Source organism: Nymphalis io, chromosome 1 (genome assembly GCF_905147045.1).
Source record: "Nymphalis io chromosome 1, ilAglIoxx1.1, whole genome shotgun sequence".
NCBI lineage: Eukaryota > Metazoa > Arthropoda > Insecta > Lepidoptera > Nymphalidae > Nymphalis > Nymphalis io.
In genome coordinates, this window is record NC_065888.1 from 14,083,068 (window position 1) to 14,109,445 (window position 26,378).

Genomic DNA, 26,378 nt, shown 5'->3' on the forward strand with positions numbered 1-26,378 from the left:
GTTTAAAAAAAGGTCATATGCACGAAATTCATTTGCATAATAATAGCTACATTTTGAACCCAGCGCATGCACTGTTTCAAATGAATACACGAACCGCCATGGTATTACGCAGTGCTCTTTTCCTTTACAAATAAAACCGTATAGAACTTTTGTTTCAAAATTTTGTACGTGTTAGTGTGTTATATTTACATTTTTTTGGCCTCACAGGAAAATTAAAATTAAGATTCTCTTTGTTAGATTTTACTTTTTAATTAAGATTAAAAATATCATTTATTAGGTTTCAGTACTTGTATTTTTTTTTTTATAGAATAGGAAGGCGGACGAGCATATAGGCCACCTGATGGTAAGTGGTCACCAACGCTCTTAGACATTGGCATTGTAAGAAATGTCAACCATCGCTTACATATCCAATGCGCCACCAACCTTGGGAACTAAGATTTTATGTCCCTTGTGCCTGTAATTACACTGGCTCACTCACCCTTCAAACCGGAACACAACAATATCAAGTATTGCTGTTTTGCGGTAGAATATCTGATGAGTGGGTGGTACCTACCCAGACGAGCTTGCACAAAGCCCTACCACCAGTGTATAATTTATCAAGAAAACATAGACATTCCAGCTATCTCGGCTGAGTCACACATAATCTTTATCTAATAATAGGATCACAAAAATTAATCCAAATAAAGTATTACGAGGGTTTTATAAATGATCATAAATCCGGGCGCCTATTATCAAACGCTGTCACAATTATTAGCAACCGCATGTATGCATGCCTATGGCACACTTGGTTGATTGCGAGTACGAGTCGATGGAACGAGTCTTTTTCTATTTCCATAACAATTTGATTGTTTTTAATTCTATTATAATATGGGTACATCCTAGGACCATGGAAGCGTGAGGTGGTGGCTTCGAAACGTTACCAAGAACGCGTGCAATGGATATGGTGTCAAGCGGTGGAATCATCAAGAAGTGCAAGGGACGAGATCACCGTATCATCCCCTGACTGTTCCACCACTAATCAATGAAGTAAAGTAAAGCATCATATGAAACGATTCCGCCTAACTGCGGCCTCGTTTACCTCTCTAATCCATGCTAAAGAGGTCCATCGCAGGTGTTGTATCCCAAATAATCCAGCTAAAGGGTTAAAGCAATTTATGAAGGTATCAGCTGAGTGAAAAATAAAAAGTTTCTAAGTTGACGAAGCGTGAAACGATCTAACGAACTTTTTTAAAAACTGCTATCGATATAAAACTTCCAGATAGCAGTATTCTATCGAATACCAAGCATTAGAATGAAAAAAATTTGACATGTAGGTACAACTACGAGTATTATGCCGTTATATCTTCTATATATAAATACGTGAAGCAAAAATTTTATATCCCTTAATACGACAATTACGTGGACAGAAGAGTATGAAATTTGGAACAATTAAAATTTATGTGGAGAAGGAGTGCAGAAGGCTAATATTTTTTATATAATATGCATTTGAAATAAATTTAATTAATACACACATTTGAGACACACATACGCACACACACATACACATCTATCCTTGTGGTAATGTTTATAGTCTGTGGTCAAACTGAGAAGATATTAAATATTACATGTTAATGTTTTTTGCTTATGATTTATTCCATAATTTGTCTAATAGATATATGTGCTCTATAATATATATATTTTGCTATCTCGTTATTTATTCATTAAAATCTGTGCTTCACTATTAAAATCAATCACATTTCCATAGAGTTTACATTACATTTACTTTTCTTTTTTTTATAGAATAGGAAGGCGGACGAGCATATGGGCCACCTGATGGTAAGTGGTCACCAATGCCCTTAGACATTGGCATTGTAAGAAATGTCAACCATCGCTTACATATCCAATGCGCCATCAACCTTGGGAACTAAGATTTTATGTCCCTTGTGCCCGTAATTACACTGGCCCACTCACCCTTCAAACCGGAACACAACGATATCAAGTACTGCTGTTTTGCGGTAGAATATCTGATGAGTGAGAGCCTTACAACATGAAATAAAATAATATAACAATAAATAATAATAAATTGGTAATGAAACCTCACAATTCCTTCACTTTGGTGAAAATATTATCGAAATACCTCAACAATTAATAGGATATAAATATAATTTTATTTATGAGGTATATGGAAATATTTAATATAATACAAGAAAATTCGGTGGTGCTTGCCTGAGTTTGAACCCACAAACAAACATACAAAAATTTAAATTTTATTTGTTTATAAAATAAGTATAGATAGTAAGACAATAAAAGTGAGATTAGTAAGATTGTAAAGTAAGCAGATAATTAAAAAATATATATTATAAAACTTTAATAACTACGAAAAACGTGTGTCAAGTTCATTGGACAAGATTTGTTTTTAAAAGTCTGATTTTTTTGTTCGAATAAAACGTAAAAAAAATAAGTCTCTTTAACGTGAGTTAATATTTTGATTTGTTTTTTATTTAAATGTTACATCATTTGTTTGAAATAGACAGGGTAATTAACTGAGTAGTCTTGGCGAAGTCTTTGTGATTTTATTTAGTCTTTGACAATAGAACCTTTGTAATGTTCAAACTTAAATTTTAAATAAATTGTGGTCGAATTTCGACCTCTGGGCGATCACTAGTTGTATTTATATTATATCATGCCATTTTAGAATTGGACGTATAATAAAACTAATATTTCAGCATGCGTCTATTAATAAAGTACAGGCACAAGGAGCTTAAAATCAACATTAACACAACAAGGAACTTATATCACATAATTGGTGGCGCTTTGATGTTAGAAATGATTTCCACTCTGAAACAGTTCAGACGCAATGATTTTATGAATTTCCGTGCTTTCAAAAGCGCGATTAAACATTGTCAAGTACCAGACTGGGCTGATAATGAGAATTTCTAAACAGAAAAAACTAGTATAATGGTGCTTAAGCCCATGACCTCGGGATCTGCAGCATTTATGTTTGTAATTAATTTACTTGCACATGAAATTTGCTATCGACTTTTTAATATAAAATATGGAAGGTCTTTTGACCGTTATTCTTAACATCATTAGAGCTGTGCACGGTAGTTCTAAATATGGGTTACAATATTTTCTATTTAATAAATTAATAAAATAAAAAGAAATAAATTGTGCCTTACAAGGCTTTTCTTCAAATCACAATTGTATATTCATATATTATTTTGACTATTATCATTAAACAGTGCTCACACGAGTCAATCAACTGCTAAATCGGAGTGATTTGAAACGTCTGAACAGACTTTCAATTAAATTGAGGCAATGAAAATGGATTATTTTATACGATAAGTTTGTTAATTAAATTTCTCATTGCTGAATAAATGGGTGACGTTCCTCGTGATCATCATCTTTAGATGGTTAAGCGTATCGCATGTGTATAGTACCTATAAATGTATATATTTTCTACCTTATAAATAAGCAAAAGCAGAATGCCGAATCTTAACCGATGATCGTGGGTTGAAACCCGGGTACGCACCACTGAATTTTTATGTGCTTAATTTGTGATTATAATTCATTTCGTGGTTTACGTTGAAGGAAAACATCGTGAGGAAACCTATATGTTTCTATTTTCACTGAAATTCTGCCACATATGTTTTCCACCAATTCGCATTGAAGTAGCGTGGTAGAATAAACTCCAAGCCTCCAAAAAGGGAGAGAAGACCTTAGCCCAGCAGTGGGACATTGACAGGTTGTTACGAATAAAAAAAAGCTAAGACAAAAAGTTTATGCCTTATGAGGTTCTCACTAGGACGATGATGAATATTCATATATTTATGTAATTTTTTTAATTTTATTTAAAATTGAAAAGAATCGTTAAGGAACGCTTGTATGCTAAAGGATATTACACATCCGATGACTTTTTAAATGATTGCACAGCCTGGGAATGAAATGATCGCCTCCAGATTCTTTCGCCGGTTCTTCTCAGGTCTGAAGTGTTTATTTCCGAACCAGTGGTAGATTCATGACAATCAATAAGCAAGTAGCGTTTCTATATTGAATAAAGATTTTTGACTTTTGACTTATTTTACGAGTAGATGGAGCAATTTAGTGTGAATTTTATAGCTGTGTGTCTACTAGTTCTTATTAAATTAGTTCTTAAATTATTTCATAATTGGTCACTCACCTCTGTAGTTGTCTTCTTACACTTGTCAGTTCCCGCGAATATGTTGAGCTGGGTCGAGCCCGGCTTGAGAGGGCATTGGTCGATGTCCACTCGTCTCAGATCGATGTCTATACCGCTTGTTCCTCTGTTGAAGGATATAGTTTATTATTATTATATGAAACATCTATTGGCGCGCCTTGGGGGTAACACGGACTCGTAAAGCGTGACGGCTATCGCCATATCTCATAGGCCATGGACACACGTCTACGGTGCGGTACCGGCATATACCGTAAGGATCTCTCCACCGTCGCCCTTTACTCAAATTAACAAAAAAATAATACTGCTCTCTATTCTCTTCATTGTGCGTGGCGCGTATACTACATTTGCACATAAGAAAAATATACCAATTTTATTGACAAACTCAATGGTCATATTTATTTATTTACTGGTTTTCATAAGTCTATACTAATATTATATAATATATATATTTCATAGTCTATACTAATATTATAAATGCAAAAGAAACTCTATCTGTCTGTTACGCTTTCTAGGCTAAACCACTTAACTGATTTTCATGATATTCGGTAGGAAGCAAGCTTGAGTACCAAGGACGCTATAGGCTTTTTTACCTAATATTCACCCCTCTCCCCAAAAACGCGAGTGAAGCCGGGGGGAATACTAGTTATGAATATTTTCAATAACCATCAATTTGAATGTTTGCCATCTGCCGGTTTTTTTTTTTTATAGAATAGGAAGGTGGACGAGCATATGGGCCACCTGATGGTAAGTGGTCACCAAACGCCCTTAGACATTGGCATTGTAAGAAATGTCAACCATCGCTTATAGCCAATGCGCCACCAACCTTGGGAACTAAGATTTTATGTCCGTTGTGCCTGTAATTACACTGGCTCACTCACCCTTCAAACCGGAACACAACAATATCAAGTATTGATGTTTTGCGGTAGAATATCTGATGAGTGGGTGGTACCTACCCAGACAAGCTTGCACAAAGCCCTACCACCAGTAAAGTTGTCCCATGACGGCCAAATATTTTTTCATTGTTCTGCTTCATACCTTTTAAAAATGTTTTTATTTAATATTTTGTAAATACATGAATATGGAAGCAAATAGCCTTGTTTAATTGAAAACGTTTAGATTGGAGCAAATGTTTGCGTATCTCTTACAAATAATTGATGTTAGGTAAATAGCGTTGTTTATTCACCAAATTGGATGAATCTCACAAAAACATTTTATATAAATTCCAAAATATTATATTTAAATATAAAAGGAAACAATATTCCTGTAGTTCATTTCGTGCTCGACATCGAAGGAAATAATCGTGAGGTAAGCTGCATGAGTCGTATGGAATACTGTCAAATGTGTATCCATAAACACACGTTGAAGCAATATGTTCCTAACATTCTAATGAGGAACTCTCGGGCGGCCTTGGAACGGCAGTGGATGAAAGTTTTTTCATGCTATTTTTTGTTACTTTTAATCTGAATCAAGTAAATATTTTTAGATTAAATAGAAATAAGAGTACATGTATTTTAATTAATAATAAACATTTCTATTTTTTTTACGAGCAAAAGGTAAAGCTTACAAAAGCGGAAGAAGGTAACTGTCTACAAAGAATGCTGCAGTTTCACAGCATTCCTAGAAAGCATTTATTCTCCTTTTGCTTTAGACAAACATTTTAACGGAAGTTCCGTTTTAGTCTTCTACAAAACGTAATTGATAGAGGAAAATATTTATAGGACTTCAAAAAGTCAATACTCCATTCATTATTGATTATCAAGAATCTAACACAGGTTCTGATATTTACCTCGGTCACGATTGTTGAAAGAATTTTAGGAGATTATTGCTTTTTTTTTTCAAAAATTATATTGTTTATATTCTTTTTATTCCAGCGAGGCCAAGGCCGTGTTTTTTAATGTGTATTATTAAAATGAATATATATAATGTATCAAAAATATGTGCATTGTTTCACTACAGTATTAATAATTTTATGTAGTCGGAATGTGAATATGTACGAACAACAAAATTTCTATCTATTTGACTACAAAGAACTTAGAATCCCAGATTATCTACCTAAAGTATTATACTAACAAATCTGGATTAAAACTAGGCAGACTCAGATAATATTCTAGGTGAAAAAGTAAGGAGAATTTATAAACAAAAGTTTGCATTTCCAATGTTTAAAAAAAATCTCATCACTTTATGTATTAAGCGCTGCGCGATTCTTGATTTGTATAAACGATTCGGATTCGCATTCCATCTGCCGTCATTTAACAAGTGTTTTTTCAGCTTTGTAGCAGTAATTAATACAAGAGTTGGTTGGGTACATTTATTTTATGAAACACGGCCTATTCTATGTTATTATTATTATTATAGTATTTTTAGAATTGTAGAGCTTAATCACATTATATTAATTGAATTTTTATTGTAAAAATATGAGTTAAGAAAATTTTGTTTTAATTATAATATACATTAATTATAACAAAACGCAGTATAACAACTCAATCGATCATGATGAAAGTCAGGGTACAGGACACAGGGTACTTAGAACCTCCTGCCTCCTCGTGCGGGCGAAGTCACGGATGGAAACTAGTATTTTGTGTATATAATTTAAAATTACTTCAATCAGTCATGCCTGTAATTACTCTGGGCTCACTTACCCAACTGGAACACAACAATACCACGTACTGCTCTTTTGCGGTAGAATATCTGAAGAGTGGATGGTACCTACACAAACGAGCTTGCACAAAGTCCTACCACCTAACAGTCCAACAGTGAAAAAGTTTAGATGATTTTTTTTTACTTACTAGCTATTAAAATCGTACTGAATTTCTAAAATAATTACGCTGGTTACGACTTATACCATAGGCTAATCGCGGTAAAATCTATGCGAACGGCCCCTTTTTCTGACAGATTATGTAAATTTCCGCAACGTTGAGTGGAGGCGACGGATATTATAAATCTTATAATAATAAATTACTCCCTTTTGCTTTTCATCAAATATTAATAAAACAAAATGAGCCTTTCGCTAAACAATGTTTGTATTTTTTGATTAAATTACTACTATATTCTCTTAATATTTTATACAATACTTTGTATGGCTTTGACCATAAGTCATAATAAATATATAAAGTAGGGCTTTGTTGCAAGCTTATCTGAGCAGGCACTCGTCCCATATTCTACCACTAAACAGCAATACTTAATTCTGTTTCAGTGTGAGCCAGTGTAACTGCAGACACAAGGGACATAATATTTTAGTTTCCAAGCCCAATGCACTGCCATGTAAGCAATGGCTAATATTTCTTACAGTTCCAATGTCTAATGCGGTTTTGGTCAATTGCCCTTCCGCCTACCTATTTTATAAAAACTTTATTACTATCGCAATAATTATGGCTATTTCCACTTTTTGATAATTTGATAGAATCGTGTTCCTCTTGACGTGTGCTCGCAAAGACTATCCGTATCAAATGAAATGAATTTTTGAGCTCTCGATTGAATCGTAAGTAGAGCACGATGAATATCAAAAAATTGATTCGACGGATTGAATATGAAATTGAATAGTAAGTAGACATTTTAGCAAAATTATAGAAAAAATACAATAAGAGAACGAAGAACAATACTTCATAACAATAATTTTCTTAATACATACACATTAAATATGTATATATCCCCTTTCCAAGTTTCCAGTTCCTTCAAACCGGAACACAACAATAACAAGTTATTCTGTTTTGCGGTAGCATACCTTATGAATGGGTGACCTACCTAGTCGAGCTTGCACAAAGCCCTACCATCAGTACAGTTTTTGCATATGTGTGAATGCAAGCGAACTACTTATTACCATAATCTCATAAGAAATCTGGAGAATGCCTTCCGTACATGCTTTACGAGGTGCGAGAGTGTAAATACTATTAACTTTCAACCTCTACAGCTACTACTGAGATATCCATAATATAATCCTATAAGCTAGCATTTAGTTACTACTCAAATAAAGTATGATACAATAAGTGGATCTACTAAATGTCAAATATATTTTTTTATTTACTGAAAGTAAGTTAAACAGTCTATTAATATAAAATATAATAATAATGTATTACTGCTGCACTAAGGCTTCTTATTCTTATTTTGGAGAAGGTTTGGAGCTCATTCCACTATGCTCCTCAATGTGGGTTGATCACATATGGCAGATTTTCAATCGACACATGCATGTTTCCTCATAATGTTTTTCTTCACTGCCATACACGAGATGAATTGTGGCGTTAGCCCGCATTCGGTCAAGCTTCACGTGTTCGAACCACTGAGCTATCAATATTTTTTATTATTTTAACTTTATTACTTACAATATTATCTTCAATAACATTAATTTAACAAAGACAATCTGGTTCAGTCTTATTTATTATTTCAAAATACTTTTATATAAATTAAAATTACAAGCGTAGCAGTATTTTAAAAGATGAAACAAGCCAGAATCACTCCCCAGTGATTTTTCTGCCAAGTCCACTCAAATATTACGGCAAAGAACTGAAGAAATATATCCTGGACCTTTTGTTTTTATTAATTTACGCCACTGATACTCAGCGGGTGAACTGCTAACCAACTATAATTGAATATTGGAATAAGCTAATTATATATTAATTTAACACAATAAGTAATTATCAAAAAATCGTTTTGATTAAAATTATTTTTATTGGTACACTTATTACTTATGGACAGTATTTATTCTGAATGCTATCATGTCGCCAAGACGTGTCAATCCCTACACAGAGTGCTGAGCGCTCGATTACGAAGGTCACTAGCCGAAAAAAATGGTAAGCGATTTTTATTCAGATTCATTGGAAAGGCAGCTTGCCAACAAAGTAGACTCTTCACTGTCGGATCGGATAACACCCACTGTCCTTATCCTTTGATTAACATAAATCGGTCTGAAGGGCACAGTCATGTCTTTTTCAATAATTCAATTTCTTTATATATTATATAAATATTTAGTTGTTTGATTAATAGACTTAGATACTGGTAGACAGGTCACCATGCAAGTTCGCACTTATATATACTTTTTTTAATGGACAATGTTATTTTACTATCCAATTTGTTGCACATCACCACTAGATGGCACTGCTGCGAATCCACTTCTGTACTATTCAACCGATCGCCATTGTCATTTTGAGCTCGGGGAATATTTTAAGGGTTAAAATATAGAACAAACTATGTAATTTACACTTATGCTATACTTATTATTTATATTATTATATTGTACAAGAATATATAAATAATATAAAAGCGTGGAGTTAATATTTATTGATGTTCATACAGGATACATAAATTTAATTGAACATAATTATTAATTGCCGGTTCTTCTCAGTAGAATCCTCATTCCGAACCGACGATAGATTTATATTTAATGTAAATTGTAAAATGTAAAATGTCGATTCAAAGTGTTTGTACGATCCCACGTGAACGTGAACGTGAAAAAAAAAATTAGTTACAGTACAAATCGTGACCGCGTGGAATTGCGGCAAGAATGCTAGCAGCATTCCTTTTTTGAATCGCATTTCCGATTTTCTGAACCAGCCTTCCCGTCAACAGTACGAAGTTAACAAAGTTAATACATTAATATTGATTGTCAAAGTCTACCACTGATTCGAAAATACGAGTTAATACTTTAGACCTGAAAACCAAAGACACTTATTTATGGCATAGGGAGGCGGACGGGCCACCTAGTGTTAAGTGGTCACCACCACCTATAACAATAACCTAACATTGGCTATGTAAGAAGTATTAACCATTTCTTACATCGTCAATGCGCCTTGGGAACGAAGATGCTATGTCCCTTATGCCTGTAATTACACTGGCTCAGTCACCCTACAATACAATCACAATAATAGCAAGCAATGCTATTTTGCGGTAGAATATGTGATGAGTGGGTGGTACCTACCCAGACGACCTTGCACAAAACCCTACCACCAATAGAGCTTTGTGCAAAACACAAATGTCAGTTAAGGGGAGAACCAGAACCATATAACATTAACAAAATATGTGGTAGGGATTTGTAAAAGTACATCCCGTCAAACAGCAATATTCTATCATGTAGTATTCTATTCCGGAGTGAATAAGCTATTATTACTTACAAAACAGGCTTCATAAACATAACATCTTTAAAAGGCTGACGGCGCACCGATAATGCTCGGTGTTATTATTGTTTTACTATGCAAATATGGTGAAATATCATGCTCTTGATAAAAATTACTATACATTTTATTTATTTAAATATATTGCAAAAACAATTTTGCTCGAAATATTTATTTTGTAATGCAAAACATTTCGGGCAAGTAAGTTTGAGCTTTAATATAAATTAATACAATATTTTTATTATATAATATCTGTGGCGTAATACATGCGTCAATAATGAAAAATGTTTTTATTATCACAGTGAAAAGATTGATTGCATTGATATTTAATTTAATTATTGTTTGTGAAAGAAACTTTTAAATTTAATATTTATGTTTTAGTGGATACGGAACTTATTCTTACCGCAAACTAAATTAAGACGAAATAATATTGTTTGTATTGAAATGAAGCCCCGAAGAAGGTCGCAGGATCTGACTGGGAGGTATAGAATCGGGAGCTTTGATGCACATTTAGAGAGACATATGTAAAGCAATGGACTGCGATAAGCAATGATTGAAATATATTTTGTATATATAAAGCAATGGACTGCGATAAGCAATGATTGAAATATATTTATATAAAAAAAAACTTAAAAGAACACAAACAAGATTAAACGTAAACAAAGAAAGTTTTATCACAGACGTAGTCGTACTTTTTCCGTATCAAGAAGGTTTTATTCAAATATATTTTTAATTCAATTATCGTTTTCGTGTGTCGAACGTCCAACATTTGTGAATGTTATCAGTTATTCTTGTGTAATCCATTTCCCCCGACCAGAGTATCTATGACCTAATCTCCATTATTACTTGGAAGCCAATGTCCAATGGATTGGATTAAGCCTATATCTCCCGACCTGTATTCTCAGTTTTAGTTTTAGTACTTTTTATTGAATGGTCAACTTCAATGACATAATTACTTTTAAATATTGGATCAATTAATTAACAACCGGTATTATTAAATAGTTTTCGGCACCTTTACTTAAACTATGAAATTATATAACTTAATTCTTCGTACAAAATGAACCTGTATGTAAAATTTTAATACGAACATTTTCTAAATGAACTTTAGATTTTAAGTAAAATTGACTTATAGTATCCTATTTTAGGAGTTTTGGAGGATTTGCCACCACGCTACGCTGGTGCAGGTTGGTACATACCCATGTTGCAGAACATGCAGAACACGTCCGAGAATTATAAACACAAACGCAATTTATTTGTGCTAAACTGATTTTAAACTAACATTCTTCGGTTAAGGTTTTTGTGCTCTTACCACGGGGCTATCTTGGTTTTACACTTAGATTTTGTTTAAGTTTTTATAAAATATAATTTATAAATATTTGCAGATTTAGAAGTTAGAATGTACATTGCGAACCGTTTGTAAATTTATGTTTAATATGATCTTGTATAAAAACGATTCGATAGTGTGTCTTAATAAATAATATTTTGAATCGGATGTTTCTAAAAATATTTTTATTTCTTATTGATCATGTAGGTATCTACTAAAAGTTTTTTATTGTTATCGTAACACTGACAATGTGTATTCAAGTCATGTAATATTTTGTGATTTGGCAAATCCTTCTATATAATCGTTACTCCTTTGAAGTATTTAGTAACGTAGCGATAAATACAAAGATATACTGATATGTATCATTCATAATTGTGCATATTTGGTTTTCGTGTAAAAGATTGATCTTAATAATTGGTGGTCTAAAATTAAATACATGATTTTATATTTACAAATAAAAAAAAATATAAAATAAACTAAATGCGAGTCGCGTGAAGACGGTGCCACAGCGGTAACAAATTGCAATTGTGTTTCCAAAATTTTAGGCTCGGTAAAATATTCAATATTCTGTCTGCGAATTTTTATCATCCAGTAGATTCGTAAAAAATACGATGTGACAGATTGACAGAATCGAGAACAATGCTATAAAGATTCTGAAGCAAATATGGTATCCTTTTAATTCAAAAAATATTATTAAAGTCTGATTTTAGTCTTTTTCTGTTTTTATTCTATTTTTGATTTGTATATTTTGTAATTGTGTTTGTGAATGGTGTGTTCTCCTGTAATTGGTTGTGCATAGTTAGTTTTAAGTTAATGTAAAAAGTGATTTGAATTTGTCTTATGTACAACTGTTGGATCCAAATAAATAAATAAATGTAAATGATAGTCATAGAAGAAACCTATATATTAAATATTAGCAAATAATTATAAGAATTCATATAAAATACAAATCGTTAGAGACTAAAATTTTACAAGATCCGTAATTTAATTAACAGACTTACTTGAAAAAGTACGTTCCATTGTTGAAACCGAAGAAGGGTACGGTGTAGGTGAGCATCCAAATATTGCCCCCACCGCAATCGTAATAGGGCTTCGACCATTTGCCGTCCTCGTACGTGACCGACAAAATTTCGTCCGGCTCCCTTTCTGTGTGTGCAGTGTCGTTATATGTATATGTGTTGAAACCTGCATTAAAAAATTTAATATAAATACATATAATTTAAATTATATCGAAATTGTAAAAATAACGACTAACTAAAATAATCTCATTAACAAGCTTAAATAAAACGCTAACCTAGCACAGACTTGGAATGTCTTAGCGAGAATAACGGCCAAGAATCTTTTCAGCTGTCATTTATAATAATAAATTAAATATTAATATCTCACTTTATTTGTTAAGAATATTTTAATTCTAATTATTATTTTTGTAAATTTTAACTTGAATGGTAGATATATTTTGCAACACCTGTAATTAAGAAGACACTCGATTTATATAACTTTATGTGTAATGACTCATTTGTTAGTGTACTCCTTGTTGGTTTTAATATTATCATAAATAAAATAAACAAATAAATAAATCATGTTTTATTTGGAATTGAGCCGAAACAAGAGCCATTGAGCCGTGGTTGAGAATACGCGAATCTCAGCCGAAGTTTGCTGGTTTAAACCTGGCAACCATCTGAAGTTTCATGTGCTATAATGTTTAGAATTCTTCTCATTTTCGGAAAATCGTGAGGATACATGTGTTATACGAAATTCTGTATCATATTGTATTATATATTCGATCATGTATAATAATAATATAATATGATGTATATTATTTTGTTTGTGCTTACATAACAACATTTATTTTTGACGGCGATTATAGTGTACAAGTTGTAAATATTTTATGAGCAATAATAAACAATAGACTAATATTTATATTGTTAAATCCACAACAGCCGTCGTAAATAGTTATTAAAATAGTGTGTATTTAACACACATCTATACAAATATATAAAATTGACGTGTCTGTCTGTGATTTAAAAGTACTGCCTCGTTTTAAGTTAATACGACTATTTGCGAGTTACCAAAGCAAGCAACTTTATTATTTTAATATTTTATACAGTAACAGCCTGTTAGTGTCTCATTGCTGGGATAAGGCCTCCTCTCCCTTTTGGAGAGAAGGTTTGGAGCTTTTTCCACCACGCTGCTCCAATGCGGGTTGGTAGATGCCACATGTGTAATGTGGCAGAATTTCAATGAAATTAGACACATGCAGGTTTCCTCATGATATTTTCCTTCACCATCAAGCACGAAATGAATTATAAACTCAAATTAAGCACATAAACATTCAGTGGTGCTTGCCCAGGTTTGAACCCACGATCATCGGTCAGGATTCACGCGTTCTAACCACTAGGCCATCTCGGCTTTTAAATAATATAAATATATTTTATATAATATAATAATTCAAATAGGAGTGTAAATCACAAATAGAATTCCATACTGGTGAAGTCGCCAGCTTTGCTAGTAAACTCATAAAGGCTTATGAGCGTCGATGTATGAATAAATAAAAGAATTAAGCGGATTCACGTACATTTTAAAGTCACGTATATTTTATCTAATATTTTTGTGAAACAAGTAAAATTATTACGTAGATTTTTTAAATGGAGTCTATTATTACGAAATCATATTTATTTAAATGATTTTTAAGCGTTTTATAGTCAAAGTAATAAAATACAATGCTACATGTAAGAGTTCGGTGATTTTCTTAGTAATCACAGCTTTATGAGCTACTATTTCTTTTCCATTATCGTCCAGCTCTGCCATTTCCTTCACTAATACCTTATTGAACAGTTTCTAGCTTACATTTAGCCTTGAAATTAAAAGCTGAGAGCTCTTTGAATTTCATTTTCATTCCGAGTTGCTTCAGTTTTTTTTGTATTCGAGCACATTTCACAGCAGTCTCAGTGAACTTGATAATAATCGCAAATTTATACTGCAAATAAATTTATATGTACTTTGTTCAAAATTAAAACATATTATATCGAATGTGCGTTTAATTTTCCTATTCGTTACTAGATGGCGCTATTTGTCTTTTAAATCGCGCTATAGTTATTTATTTTTGTAAATACTTAATAAGGCTTAACGTATTCAAAACGGGAGAGAACATTAAAGCTATTTGATCAGATTAGATTTTATTCTAAAAGTGTCACAGTACAGTACTAGTACTACCGGGTAACCTCAAACACACTTTCTTACTGATTGTACGCTAACAACCAAATCATATTATCAAAATCAGAATTAGTTTATCAAATACACTGCTTAGAAGTTTTTATTTTCATATTTAAAGTATTTTTTAATAGTTTCCCTAATAAAATTGCCAAATTTTAACTGAATAAGCTGATTTAAATGATAGCCGCGGAATCAAATCTTAGCAAGCACTAATGCGGTTTTGAAATGCTATTTACAAAATATTTCGAAATCGCTAATAGAACAACGTGTTGGACTTGGTCTGGACTAGCACGAAGCGGTGAGTACTGACACAGGTCAATGTTTTAAAAACTGGATAAATATTAACCTTCTGAGTAATCTTGTAACGAATTTTCTTAATAATCCCAATCAAAAGGCCGTAGATAAGACAGTGGAAAAATTTCCGTCAAAAGTTACCGTTATAACATTTCATAATTTTTTTTAAATATAATTTAAATAATTTCAAAATGACGTGCTTATAAATAAGCGTAGATTTGGTAGTTGCTTCAGAGTCAGATACTAACTGATTGAAATTAAAAAAATTATTTGCTTAAGAGATAATAAAATATTTAAAGAACCTGTTCAAAGTTGCCCCGATAGCATGTATATTATATTTTCATAAATAATTAAATACATTATAACATAACATTATAATGTTTATTTACGAAAATCTTCACACTTAGGTTTATAAATAGAGACAATTACGGTAAAACTCCGATAGACGATAATAAGAAAGAAATCCTAGCTCAGGTTAAGATTACAAAGGAAACTACGGTGCTAATGGTATCGTTAGAAATTAAGCTGAAGATTTTTCGTAAATACTTTGATAAATAAGATTATACTGGTCTATAATTGTCTAAGTCGACGAGTTAGGGAAATTTTATCATTTATCAAAACTGTAAAATGTAGATATATTTTTATTATTTGTAATGTTAGATTTATCAATTAATTATTTATAAGAGATAATAAGAATCAAAAAACTAACGATGTTTTTTGATTCTTATCATCTGCAATCTGCGAAGTAAATTAATTATCACAAAAACAAAACGTCTAGAGTTTACCATACATTAAGCAACAGCGTTTAAAGTTTATTTCAAACAAACTTAGTGTACTAAGTTGCTTTACTTTCAAAGTTAGAATGGAAATCTCATTTCTGTTATCTTACAATTCATTTGAATATTATAATTTAAAAAATATACATACTAGTTGTCCATTCCGACTTCGTACGGGTGAAATAAGAATTTAAATAAAAAAGGCCTATCTGTCTTAAAGAGGAGCATGCTCTAGAGACTCATTCAAACTCACAAAGCAGATGCACGTCAAATGGGAAATGGCCAACCTAATCACTGATAAATTAAGTGGTAACCTCCACTCGAAGAAATTAACTCTAATTATTGTAAACCATGCTTTAATCCGTCAAAGCGATGTCCCTGGTGCTCGTAATTACATTAGCTCTCACTCACACTTCCTATTCAAACACACAAGTATAAAGTATTGCTTTGTATTGACAGGAATTGACGAGTGTGTGGCACGTAACCAACATCAAAATTGCAAGTGCAGTGGCGGCCTTAGGGGGTGGCGAACAGGGCAATCGCCCGGGGCCTCGCTCTTGCAGGGGCCTCGCGCAACAACCCAAGCAAATTTTAAAAAATATAGATTTTTAACTATATTTTTTTTATTTAAAACTTTTGATTTTCATCCTTAATTACTTATTAAGGTACATAACGGTGAATTAAAATAAAGTTAACTAATTTATTCATTCAAAACATAATTGAAAAATTCATTATGTTGTACTTGAATATCGCGAATCGGGACATAATGTTCTGCTCCTCTATCGCTTGAGGAATCCCCGTGTTTCATTTCGTTCGTCAACTCTTGTCACCTTGGAATTATTTTGCTTGCAGTATGAGTTACAAAATCGTTACTGTACCGTATATATCTTTCAATTTTATTGAATATTACGTTCTTATAGTATTTAAAGTATTGAGTGAGCTGCAAAAGTGTATATTATAGTATTTGAACTATTGAGTAAGCTGAAAAAGTGTAAAAAAACTGTGTGATACTTAAAAATTATTTCTGACTGTTTGTGCGAAACAAAACGAGATTAACGAAATGAATTCGCGTGATCAGCATCACGATCTCACGTAGAAAATTTGAGTCAGGTAGTTCAAAAAGGAAAAGAGCTATCAAAAGAAAGCTGGTAAAAGAAAATCTACGTGGATCTTTATATAAATATATAAAAAGTGATGACCAAGAAACCTCTACAAAACATTTATTGACTGACGGTGACTCTAATCCTGATCCAGCAGAAAACATTCCTTCCCCATCATCATGGGTGCCGTCATTAAGTAAAAACAACGAGGATGATGATGAATTAACAACATCATTGTCTCTTAGGTAACCGGTGCCGCCGTCAACGCTATCCAGTCAAGAACACGAATCTGAGCCCGAGTGCATCTATCCATGACTGCTGGAATGGAAAATCTGAATCTTCAAAATGGCCCCGGTTTGTGGACCATAACAATTACTGATGTAGTCCGAACTGAGATTGTATTATAAGGTCCAATCCGGGTTAAAGTTGATATATTTCCCGTAAATGATAATGGACGGCGATTCTGCTAATATCATTATAATAAGATATTAGTTAACGGTGAAAAACTTGACAGGGGCTGGATGATTAATTCACAAACAAAGGGATGCCGTTTACTGCTTTCCGTGTCAAATATTCGGGCTAGAAAATACAAAGATAGGATCAAGTGAAGGAGTGTGTGATTGGAAACACTTGGGCGATTACCTAAAGTCACTTGAATCTAGTCGAAACCACAAAGATTGTATGTTGAAATGGATTAATTTAGAGAATGGTTTAAAAAGCTGTTCCACGATTGACTTCTTGGCCCAGTCACAAATCGAACAAGAAAGGCAACGTTGGAGAGATATTTTAGAACGATTGCTTGCAATTGTAAATTATTCATGTCATTGTCGACAATGTGCGCGCAAGCTACCATCCTAGGTTCGAGGCTCTTAAACATCATGAAAGCATATTTGGTTTCATGTATAATATAAAAAGATTAAAGGAAATTAGTGATAGTGAACTTTTGAAGCAATGCAGCAACTTGCAAGTATCTATGACAATAGGAGAATCGTGTGATATTGATGGACATGAATTGTACGACGAACTGAATATGTTCATCCATGTGTATGAAGGAAACGAAAACATTATCTCGGTGCTGAAATACATAATAGAAAAAAAATAACTGAAGGTTACCCCACTATCGAACTAGTCCTGAGAATTATTGCTACTGCACCTGTTACAGTTGCGTCTGCTGAAGGTAGTTTTTCGAGACTTAAAATTATTAAAACATATTGGAGGAATTCGATGACACAAGATCGGCTTTCAGCCCTTGCTATTCTTTCAATCGAAAATGACATAGCTCATTCGTTCGATTATTGTGATTTAATTAAAGAATTTAGCCTTAGGAAAAGCCGAAAACATCAATTTTAAAATGTACCATCTCTATATTTGTTAATTTTGTAATGTAAATTCAATATAAAATATTTTAAAACTCAAATTATATTTATTTGTATATAACATGACAAATACTTAAACCAAACAACCAGACCTACTTTTGCATCACATACTTTTCACGAAGGACAAAGGGCCTCGCAAAGACCTGCTGCCCGGAGCCTCGCAATGGGTAAGGCCGCCTCTGTGCGAGTGCAAAATTCACTGTTCAAGTTTGAAAATTATATTTTATAATAGTGAATCAATTCTTCGTGGAGCAAGGTAGTCGTGCTATATATATATTTGTTTTAGGTACGGGCAGGCCCACATGATGGTATGTGGTCCCCACTGCCCATAGACATTGACACTATATTTTTTTTTATTAACCATCCCTTCCAACGAAAATGCACCACCGATCTTGGTTACTAAATTGTTATGTCCCTCGTGTTTATAGTTACACTGATTCATTCGCCCTTCAAACCGGAACACAACAGTACTAAATACTGCTGTTCGCCGGTAGAATATGTGATGAACATGGTACATACGAATGGAACATATGAAATCTTAGCCCCGGTTTGGTTTCGCCGCCGCACCGTTATCCACCACCATCATTTTTTTTGCACGTGGTTATTTCATTTTGCTATAACTCCCGCCTTCCTTTTCAAAAAGGAAGAGGAGGCCTTAGCCCAGAAGTGGGATATTGACAGACTCTTAACCGTACTGTACTCCTGTAACTCCTAAGTTATTAATTTAAATTAATAATATAGTTGAATATCCACAGTTCGAAAGGGCACTGCAACCGCTTAATTTTTATATGGCGTTATAAATTATAAAAAATATATTAACATTGAAATATACTATTAAAGTATTTGTACTTTATAAATAATAAAATGTAAATAATTAGACTAAGCGTAGTTACTGTTCGCTTTTTGCGTCCTAACTTCTAATAAAAGGTTCGATTCAAATAATTTAAATAGGAACTTACATGTATATGATCAACCTTTAACATTAAGCTATTGAAAAGAATTAATTTTAATATCATTGTACAGATGTCATCATCTTTCGATCCTACCTGTGTTTTTATTGACTATTTAACAAAAGACGATATCGATGACATTGACTATTACGCTGTCTTTGTTGATGACATTGACGTTGAATTTCTCTATTACTATATCGATGTCGATGACTATGACTTTTGTATTACTATGTTGATGACATTGACATTGACTATTACGATTAAGAAATCGATGTCGATGACTATGACTAGGACAATTATGATATCGATTATTATCTTTTGGCTTCTGTTGCTTTAATAAAAACTCCTTACATTAGTTTTTTTCCCAATATCCATAATGTACAAAAATCAGCCCGTAATAATTTTATTATATGTTTAGATAATGGCTAGTCAAATCTCTAAAAGTTCTTAAGTCTAAAATTTAGAGTATCGTTAGAGATCAATTTAATGTGATTTATGTAAATAGATTACCAAGTTATCTTGTTAATCTATTTATTTCATATTTTTTATTCGTTAGTATGTTTACATTAATTAGAAATTCGGATACCAAATAGTTCTTCGTAAATGTAATATTAGATCTTGAGTCATTTGCAACAGTAATGTTCGAAGAATTGAAAACAAATAATGTATCTTAATTTTTCTTAATACTCAATTACACCAAAAAAGAAAATATATATATATTTGGTAATAATTAAAACGCTAACTCTTGTAACTTTTACTCACCTCGCCTAAACTGATTGTGGTTTCGAATCACGCGCTCGGCATTCTTGCGGGCAATGTAAAACCATTCCGAGGTGTTGCTCAAATATTTGTATTCGACCGCCAGATCTTTTGCCAATATTGGTCCTTCGGGTAACCGATACGCAAATGGACAAAAAAGTTGATAGTCTTTGTATTGATATTGATCGTAACAATTACCAGCAGCAAAAACGTCATCATCGAATTCTACCATCGAAAAGACACTCGCATGAAGCAAATATTCGTTGTGCATCACTGTCGGACCCGCATACTTCCATAACCTAGTCAGCATATTTGCTCTGTTTACAGCTACATCAGCTTCTATCCTAAATCTTTCTTGAGCGTATCTATCTACAACTCCTTCACCTAAATTAAGATGAGTCCCTGCAGTACAATTCTCACCTAACAAATGTTGGGTTTCTATTAATCTTAGGAATTTAGTTACAACGTCTTCGTGTACATTCGGTTTCACAACTGTCACGTTCTCAGTATTATTTGTATCATTAACTATACTGTCTTTGACGTTCGTCTCTAGATTTGTGTCATCTGACAATATCCTTTGTGTGTCGTTGTCGTAACTATGTTCTACATTTATAAAATGGTCTAACAACGAGACATCATTTGTCGTATCTCTAGAAATCATATTTCCGGAGAAATTCCCGAAATATTTCTGAAACATATCTGGTGTTGTTTCTTTATATCCGTCTTCGTCTGGTGCTCCATAGGGCCTGAGGGCTGATACGACTGGATCTTCACCGGATTTGTCGATGCTCTCTGTAACAAAAATAAACATTGTATCACTTTTATTACCTTAACGTAAGTCGAAATTAAATACCGGATATTATTTTATATTGCAGAAGCGTACATTGTAAGCGTACCGAATACAATAATTTTTTTAATACATGTATATTATTTCAGTACGTAATATTGCTTATAGTATTTAATCTTACTCGGCTTAAAAAAATATTTATTTATGCTTTATTCAAGTTTATTAAAAAACTGATTCTCTTATTTAGTACCACCGACAGAGATACATGTAAAGACGGTTTTCCTATAAAGGGGATTTAGTCGGAGCAACGGGCTTGTAAAATCAGCTATCTCGCCTTGTAAAGGAGGATTTTGTTTATGAGAACAACAAATTGCGACTTTCATTACGAGGCGAGGCAATTGATGGGGCAGCATTATTTATTGAAAGCAATTTGAGACTGTACTGCGTGAGGAACAATAATTCTGTGTATAAAAAATGTAGTCTAAATGTATTTGTGATTATAGCACAGCAGTTTGGTGGAATGATGAAGCGTTCTTCTAAAGTACGCTGGTGGTCAACTTAAAACAGTGGCTTGTTTTAAGTTGCTGTATTATTTACTTAAAGCTGCTTTGAAATATATTTTTTATACTGCGTAATTATAAGAGACATTTAAACTAACAATATTATGAATAACATGTATAAAAAGTTATATTTTATTTAATTTATTCTACTAATATTACTAATTATTAAGGATTAATAATTAATAAAGCTGAAACTTTCTTTAAACTTTTGGTGTAACAGTAACAGCCTGTTAATGTCCCACTGCTGGACTAAGGCCTCCTCTTCCTTTTTGAGGAGAGGGTTTGGAGCTTATTAATTATCCAATACATCTAAAATATTTTCAACCTTAAATTAAATAGCTAAACTTAATTTTTTTACCCACAGAATGAGACGGCGAATTGAACACGACTGGAACTAGTGCAAGGGGCTTACGTGCTCTTAGAGGCACTAGAGTGTAAACTACATAGGGTACTTCCAACCTTCGGGCTACTGAGAATTTCTTAACAGAAAAACCCAATAATTTTTTAGTGGGCCGTCTTGGAGGTTGAACCTTGAACGTCAAGGTGTGTGGTCTTATAAGGTGGCCACCACACTAACGAGGCAGTGTTTCCATAAAAAAAAAATCCTAAAAAAACACTCCCAATGTATCTAACGTACGCATTTGAGGTTAGAATTTTATTATCTTCTTTGAACAAATTTATGGTCTCTTATTTCCATATTCCTTGCAGTCGTTTCTTCTACTAACTCGTGATTTTATTTACCTTCGTCCGTTACTCGGCCATAAATTGCGTTTACGTTGGCAAGAATAATGTTTTTCAATTATTCACATAATTTATTAATTGCCATATTAAAACCTTTAGTATAAATATAAGCTGATCCAGATTTTAGTCCTACTATAAATATAATAGAACGATTCCCAAAGCGTGTACAAAACTTTGATACACTTGTAAAGCTGTATCAACAACGTTCATTAATACGTATATCAAACGTTAGTACGATGAGAAGCGGGCTTCGTTGAGCATTGATGACGTCGTGTGTTAAACAAACTTTTCAATGATTGACAAATGAAAATATCACATATTTTTGTATAAAATATGAATTAGTTCTCTATTCTGAACTTAAATTGATATTATTATTTAATTACTTTTAATATACGTTTGCAATATATGCCAGTTGGTCGAACTGTTTGCAGGCCAATTAATGCTACCCTCTACTCGTTCGAACAGATCAACATTCTACCGACAAACATTTGGTTATTTAAGGGTGATTACAGTAGTGTAAGGGTGATTACGTAGTAGTGGCATGTGATGGCGTAAGAAGTGACTTATATTTCTTACAATGCCAGTGCCACAGCGAAGACGACCGCCTTGTATCGTCCCCATTCCTAACATACGATTTAAGCTAATGGGATATATATATTATGCTTTTGTAGTGATATTCTGGTGGTTGGGCTTTGTGCAAGCTCGTCTGGGTAGGTACCACCCACTCATCAGATATTCTACCGCAAAACAGGAGTACTTGGTATTGTTGTGTTCCGGTTTGAGCCAGTGTAATTACGGGCACAAGGGACAAAACATCTTAGTTCCTAAGGTTGGTGATGTCAGCGATGGCTAACATTTCTTACAATGAAAATGTCTATGTTTATGTTGGTGACTATTTACCATCAGGTGGCCCATATGCTCGTTCGCCTTTCTATTTTTAAAAAAAAAAAACTTGCATTGAAACTATTTAATTGCCAGCTCTTAAAATCATATAGACTCTGATTAACGCTTAGCTCTTTTGTCTTTATATTCTGTTACAATAAATCATTTACAACCTAATCATTAACTGGAGACTTGGTCAACATGGCGTGCCTTTTAGCTAGAACATGGGGAGAAACTAAACACTACTTCCGAATATACATTAATCATTCACAGAAAGGTACGCGGAGGTTAAAACGGCTATTGATATGCGGTAAAGGAGTACAAAAGGTAATCAGATAGCAGTTATTTATTATTATATTATTATAGTTCACTATATTACTTAATGCTGAGCAAAAATCATTTCTCTTTAAAACGAGAGTAATTTATTATAGGACGTCGTTTCGTTGTTATCAATTCGCGAAAAATTCTGCCTAATTTTGAAGGAAACTTGGTATGAAAAAAAATTATATCGTGGGAATTATTAAACAACTAAGCGGTTTAACCCGGGAATCGTTTTAAAGTTTTAATTTTACATAATATAAACTAATTTACGTTTAAGAAATCCAATAAAATTCCATTAGGATTACTTTCCAGCTTAAGTGCTTCATAATTTATGTTTTTGAAATAAAACGATGAAATAGTTCGTATTCCAGTATTAAAAAGCATAAACTAGTTTCAATTTATTGCAAATGTTAAACTAGAAATTACTCAATAAAGAGTAAAATAGGTAAAAAAAAACTCCCTCAAAGCCTTTAAAAGGCGGCCGCGATAAGTGCTCCTTGAATTTTTCCACGCCAAACAAACCGGGCTTACATATTTAAATTAATTTTCGCGCTTTTCCACTAATAAAACGCTTTCAACGACGTTTGCCGAATAGAGAAATAATAACCCCTTTAGTGGTTGCAATATAGCTTTTGTTATAAGTTTAACCCTCATTAAAATTCAAAGGAAATTTCACACAAAGTGTAACTGGTTTAAACTTGGTAGTCCTTAGTACGTCAGCCATAGATATTATTTATATTTTAACCCCCAATGCAAAAAACGTTTTCAATGTTATAAATACGTTGCAGCTTCGAAACGGATAAACCGATTTTTTTTTTGTTTACTAGGAGACCTGAAAAAGCTATAAATAAAGAAAATCTGTTTGGTTGTTTAAAGATCATCAGCTCATTTCTAGTTGTTGAAGAGATATGAGCAACTTCTACCGTTATGATTCAAAATTTCGTATCATGTAACTTCGATGATATTACCATAACTTGGTAGACCTGAACTAATTCTGCCGGATCTATATGTATCAATTTTATATATGAAAATGTATGTACATACACTACACATTGCATTTTGTTATAAAATAATATTCTTATGTTACAGACCTATACATAACTTGATACAAGTCTTCAAAGACTCCTTTGTAGTAAATACAAGCATTCTCATAACAAGTCAGGACCAGAAAATTAACGTTCCCTTGGTATAATAAGATTAAATCATGAATAGAGTGAGCTGCATCAATAATGCAACATAATAATGGAGCCAATTAATTTTTTAACTGATTTAAAAGCAAGCAAAGATTGAAATACATTTATTTCAATATTACCTTATGATCTAGTGTTAGGCTTTTATTGCTGCTTCACCAAAGGAACCCTTGAAGTTCAAATCCAGGGTCTGTCTAATAAATTTTTTGCGGTTTTTCTGAAGAGATTTTTTCTGTAGTAGCTCGGTGTTTGGCAGTTGGCAGTGATTATATTCCCGTGCCATATTGGATTGCTGTCTATTGCACAATGAGCGAAATATAAAATGAATATTGAACCTTGGGATCGAAGATGTTTTATCGATCGTAACTACAGACGTTACACTGGCTCACTCATCCTTAAAATTGGAATACAATAACACTTTGTACTGTTTGGCGGTAGAATATCTAATGAGTGGGTGGTACCTATCTAGACGGGCTTGTACAAAATCCTACCATCAAGTATAGTAAAGATTTTTTGTTTGCGCACACACTTCGATCTGTAATATATTTTATTTAAGATAAATTAAAAAAAAAAAACAAATACAATTAATCTAACAAATAACAACATTTCTTATTATATTTTATTTCTGTTCCAATTTCAACAACATCCTATTAAATTGGCTTTATATTAAAGTGTCTAAAATTTTAAGATGAAACGAACTCTAGCTAAGTTATAAGCCGAACTCAATTTTCTAAGTAGTCTCAATTTGTCAAGGCGAGATATCTTCACTTTAATAACTTAAAAGGTTCTTAACGATAAAGCAAAAAGATAAAATGAATTATAATACATCTTAATAAATAATATCGAGGCATAAATATTACAATATTTGAAGCAAACTTAAAAAAAATATACATCAACTTAAAACTAAATTTTAATATTATTCATATCATAAGTTGTTACGTCACACCGCTTTAGCCAATGACAGCGTGCCATACATCCGAGGAGCCTAGCCTAGCCCGAGGACTATATCGTCCTGCCGTTTTATATACACTGTTTCAATATATACTGAGAGAAACTACACTATTTAAATTAAATACAGTTAAATATATATTATATCCTGTTTAAAGGCAACGAATACAAATGGAATCAAAATGAAATCAAAAAATTCATCATTCATTAGGCTCACAAAGACATTTAAATTATCATTTTACAGTATTGAATTAAAAAAGAACCTAACGGTTCGGAATGTATATTTGTTTTCTTGTGTTCTTTATCCGTAACAGCTTGTGAATGTCACACTACTGGGCTAAAGTTTAAAGTTGGTAGAATTTCAGTGAAATTAGACTCATGAAGGTTTCCTCACGATGTTTTCCTTCACTGTAAAGCACGAGATGAATTATAACCATAAATTAAGCACATGAAAATTCAGTGGTGCTTGCCCGGGTTTGAACCCACGATCATCGGTTAAGATTCACGCGTTTTTACCACTGGGCCATTTCGGACCAGTATTCTTTCTATGTAATGTTTATTACATACAAAGAATATACATTCTAATGTCTTTTCGAATGTATATTTTTATATGTTATAAACTGCCTTGTGTTTTCGATTCTGTATAGATTTATTTTTTATATGAAAATAAGCAAAAAAGTTCTCGAATGGCGAACGAAAGACGCGACGTGGACGGACACCCCACAAGGTGGACCGACGATCGTGGAAATCCTTCGGGAAAGACTTTGTCCAGCAGTGGGCGTTTTCCGGCAGATAATATGCATATGTTTTTCCTTAATGTTATTGTTAAGCATTTTCACATAATGTTTAGATATGTTTTTTTTTTATAATACATGTAAG

At 32.8% G+C, this 26,378-nt stretch overlaps 1 protein-coding gene across 1 annotated transcript in view; it reads right to left on the reverse strand.

Moving 5' to 3' along the window:
• LOC126781805 (probable G-protein coupled receptor 158) overlaps nucleotides 1–26,378 on the reverse strand; it is a 186,782-nt gene that overhangs the window by 32,293 nt on the left and 128,111 nt on the right. Inside the window, exons 3-5 of the mRNA XM_050506854.1 lie at nucleotides 20,074–20,862; nucleotides 12,604–12,787; nucleotides 4,160–4,283 (exon numbers count right to left, since the gene is read on the reverse strand). Of these exons, the coding sequence (XP_050362811.1) occupies nucleotides 4,160–4,283; nucleotides 12,604–12,787; nucleotides 20,074–20,862 (1,097 nt within the window). The remainder of the gene's footprint in view (nucleotides 1–4,159; nucleotides 4,284–12,603; nucleotides 12,788–20,073; nucleotides 20,863–26,378) is intronic.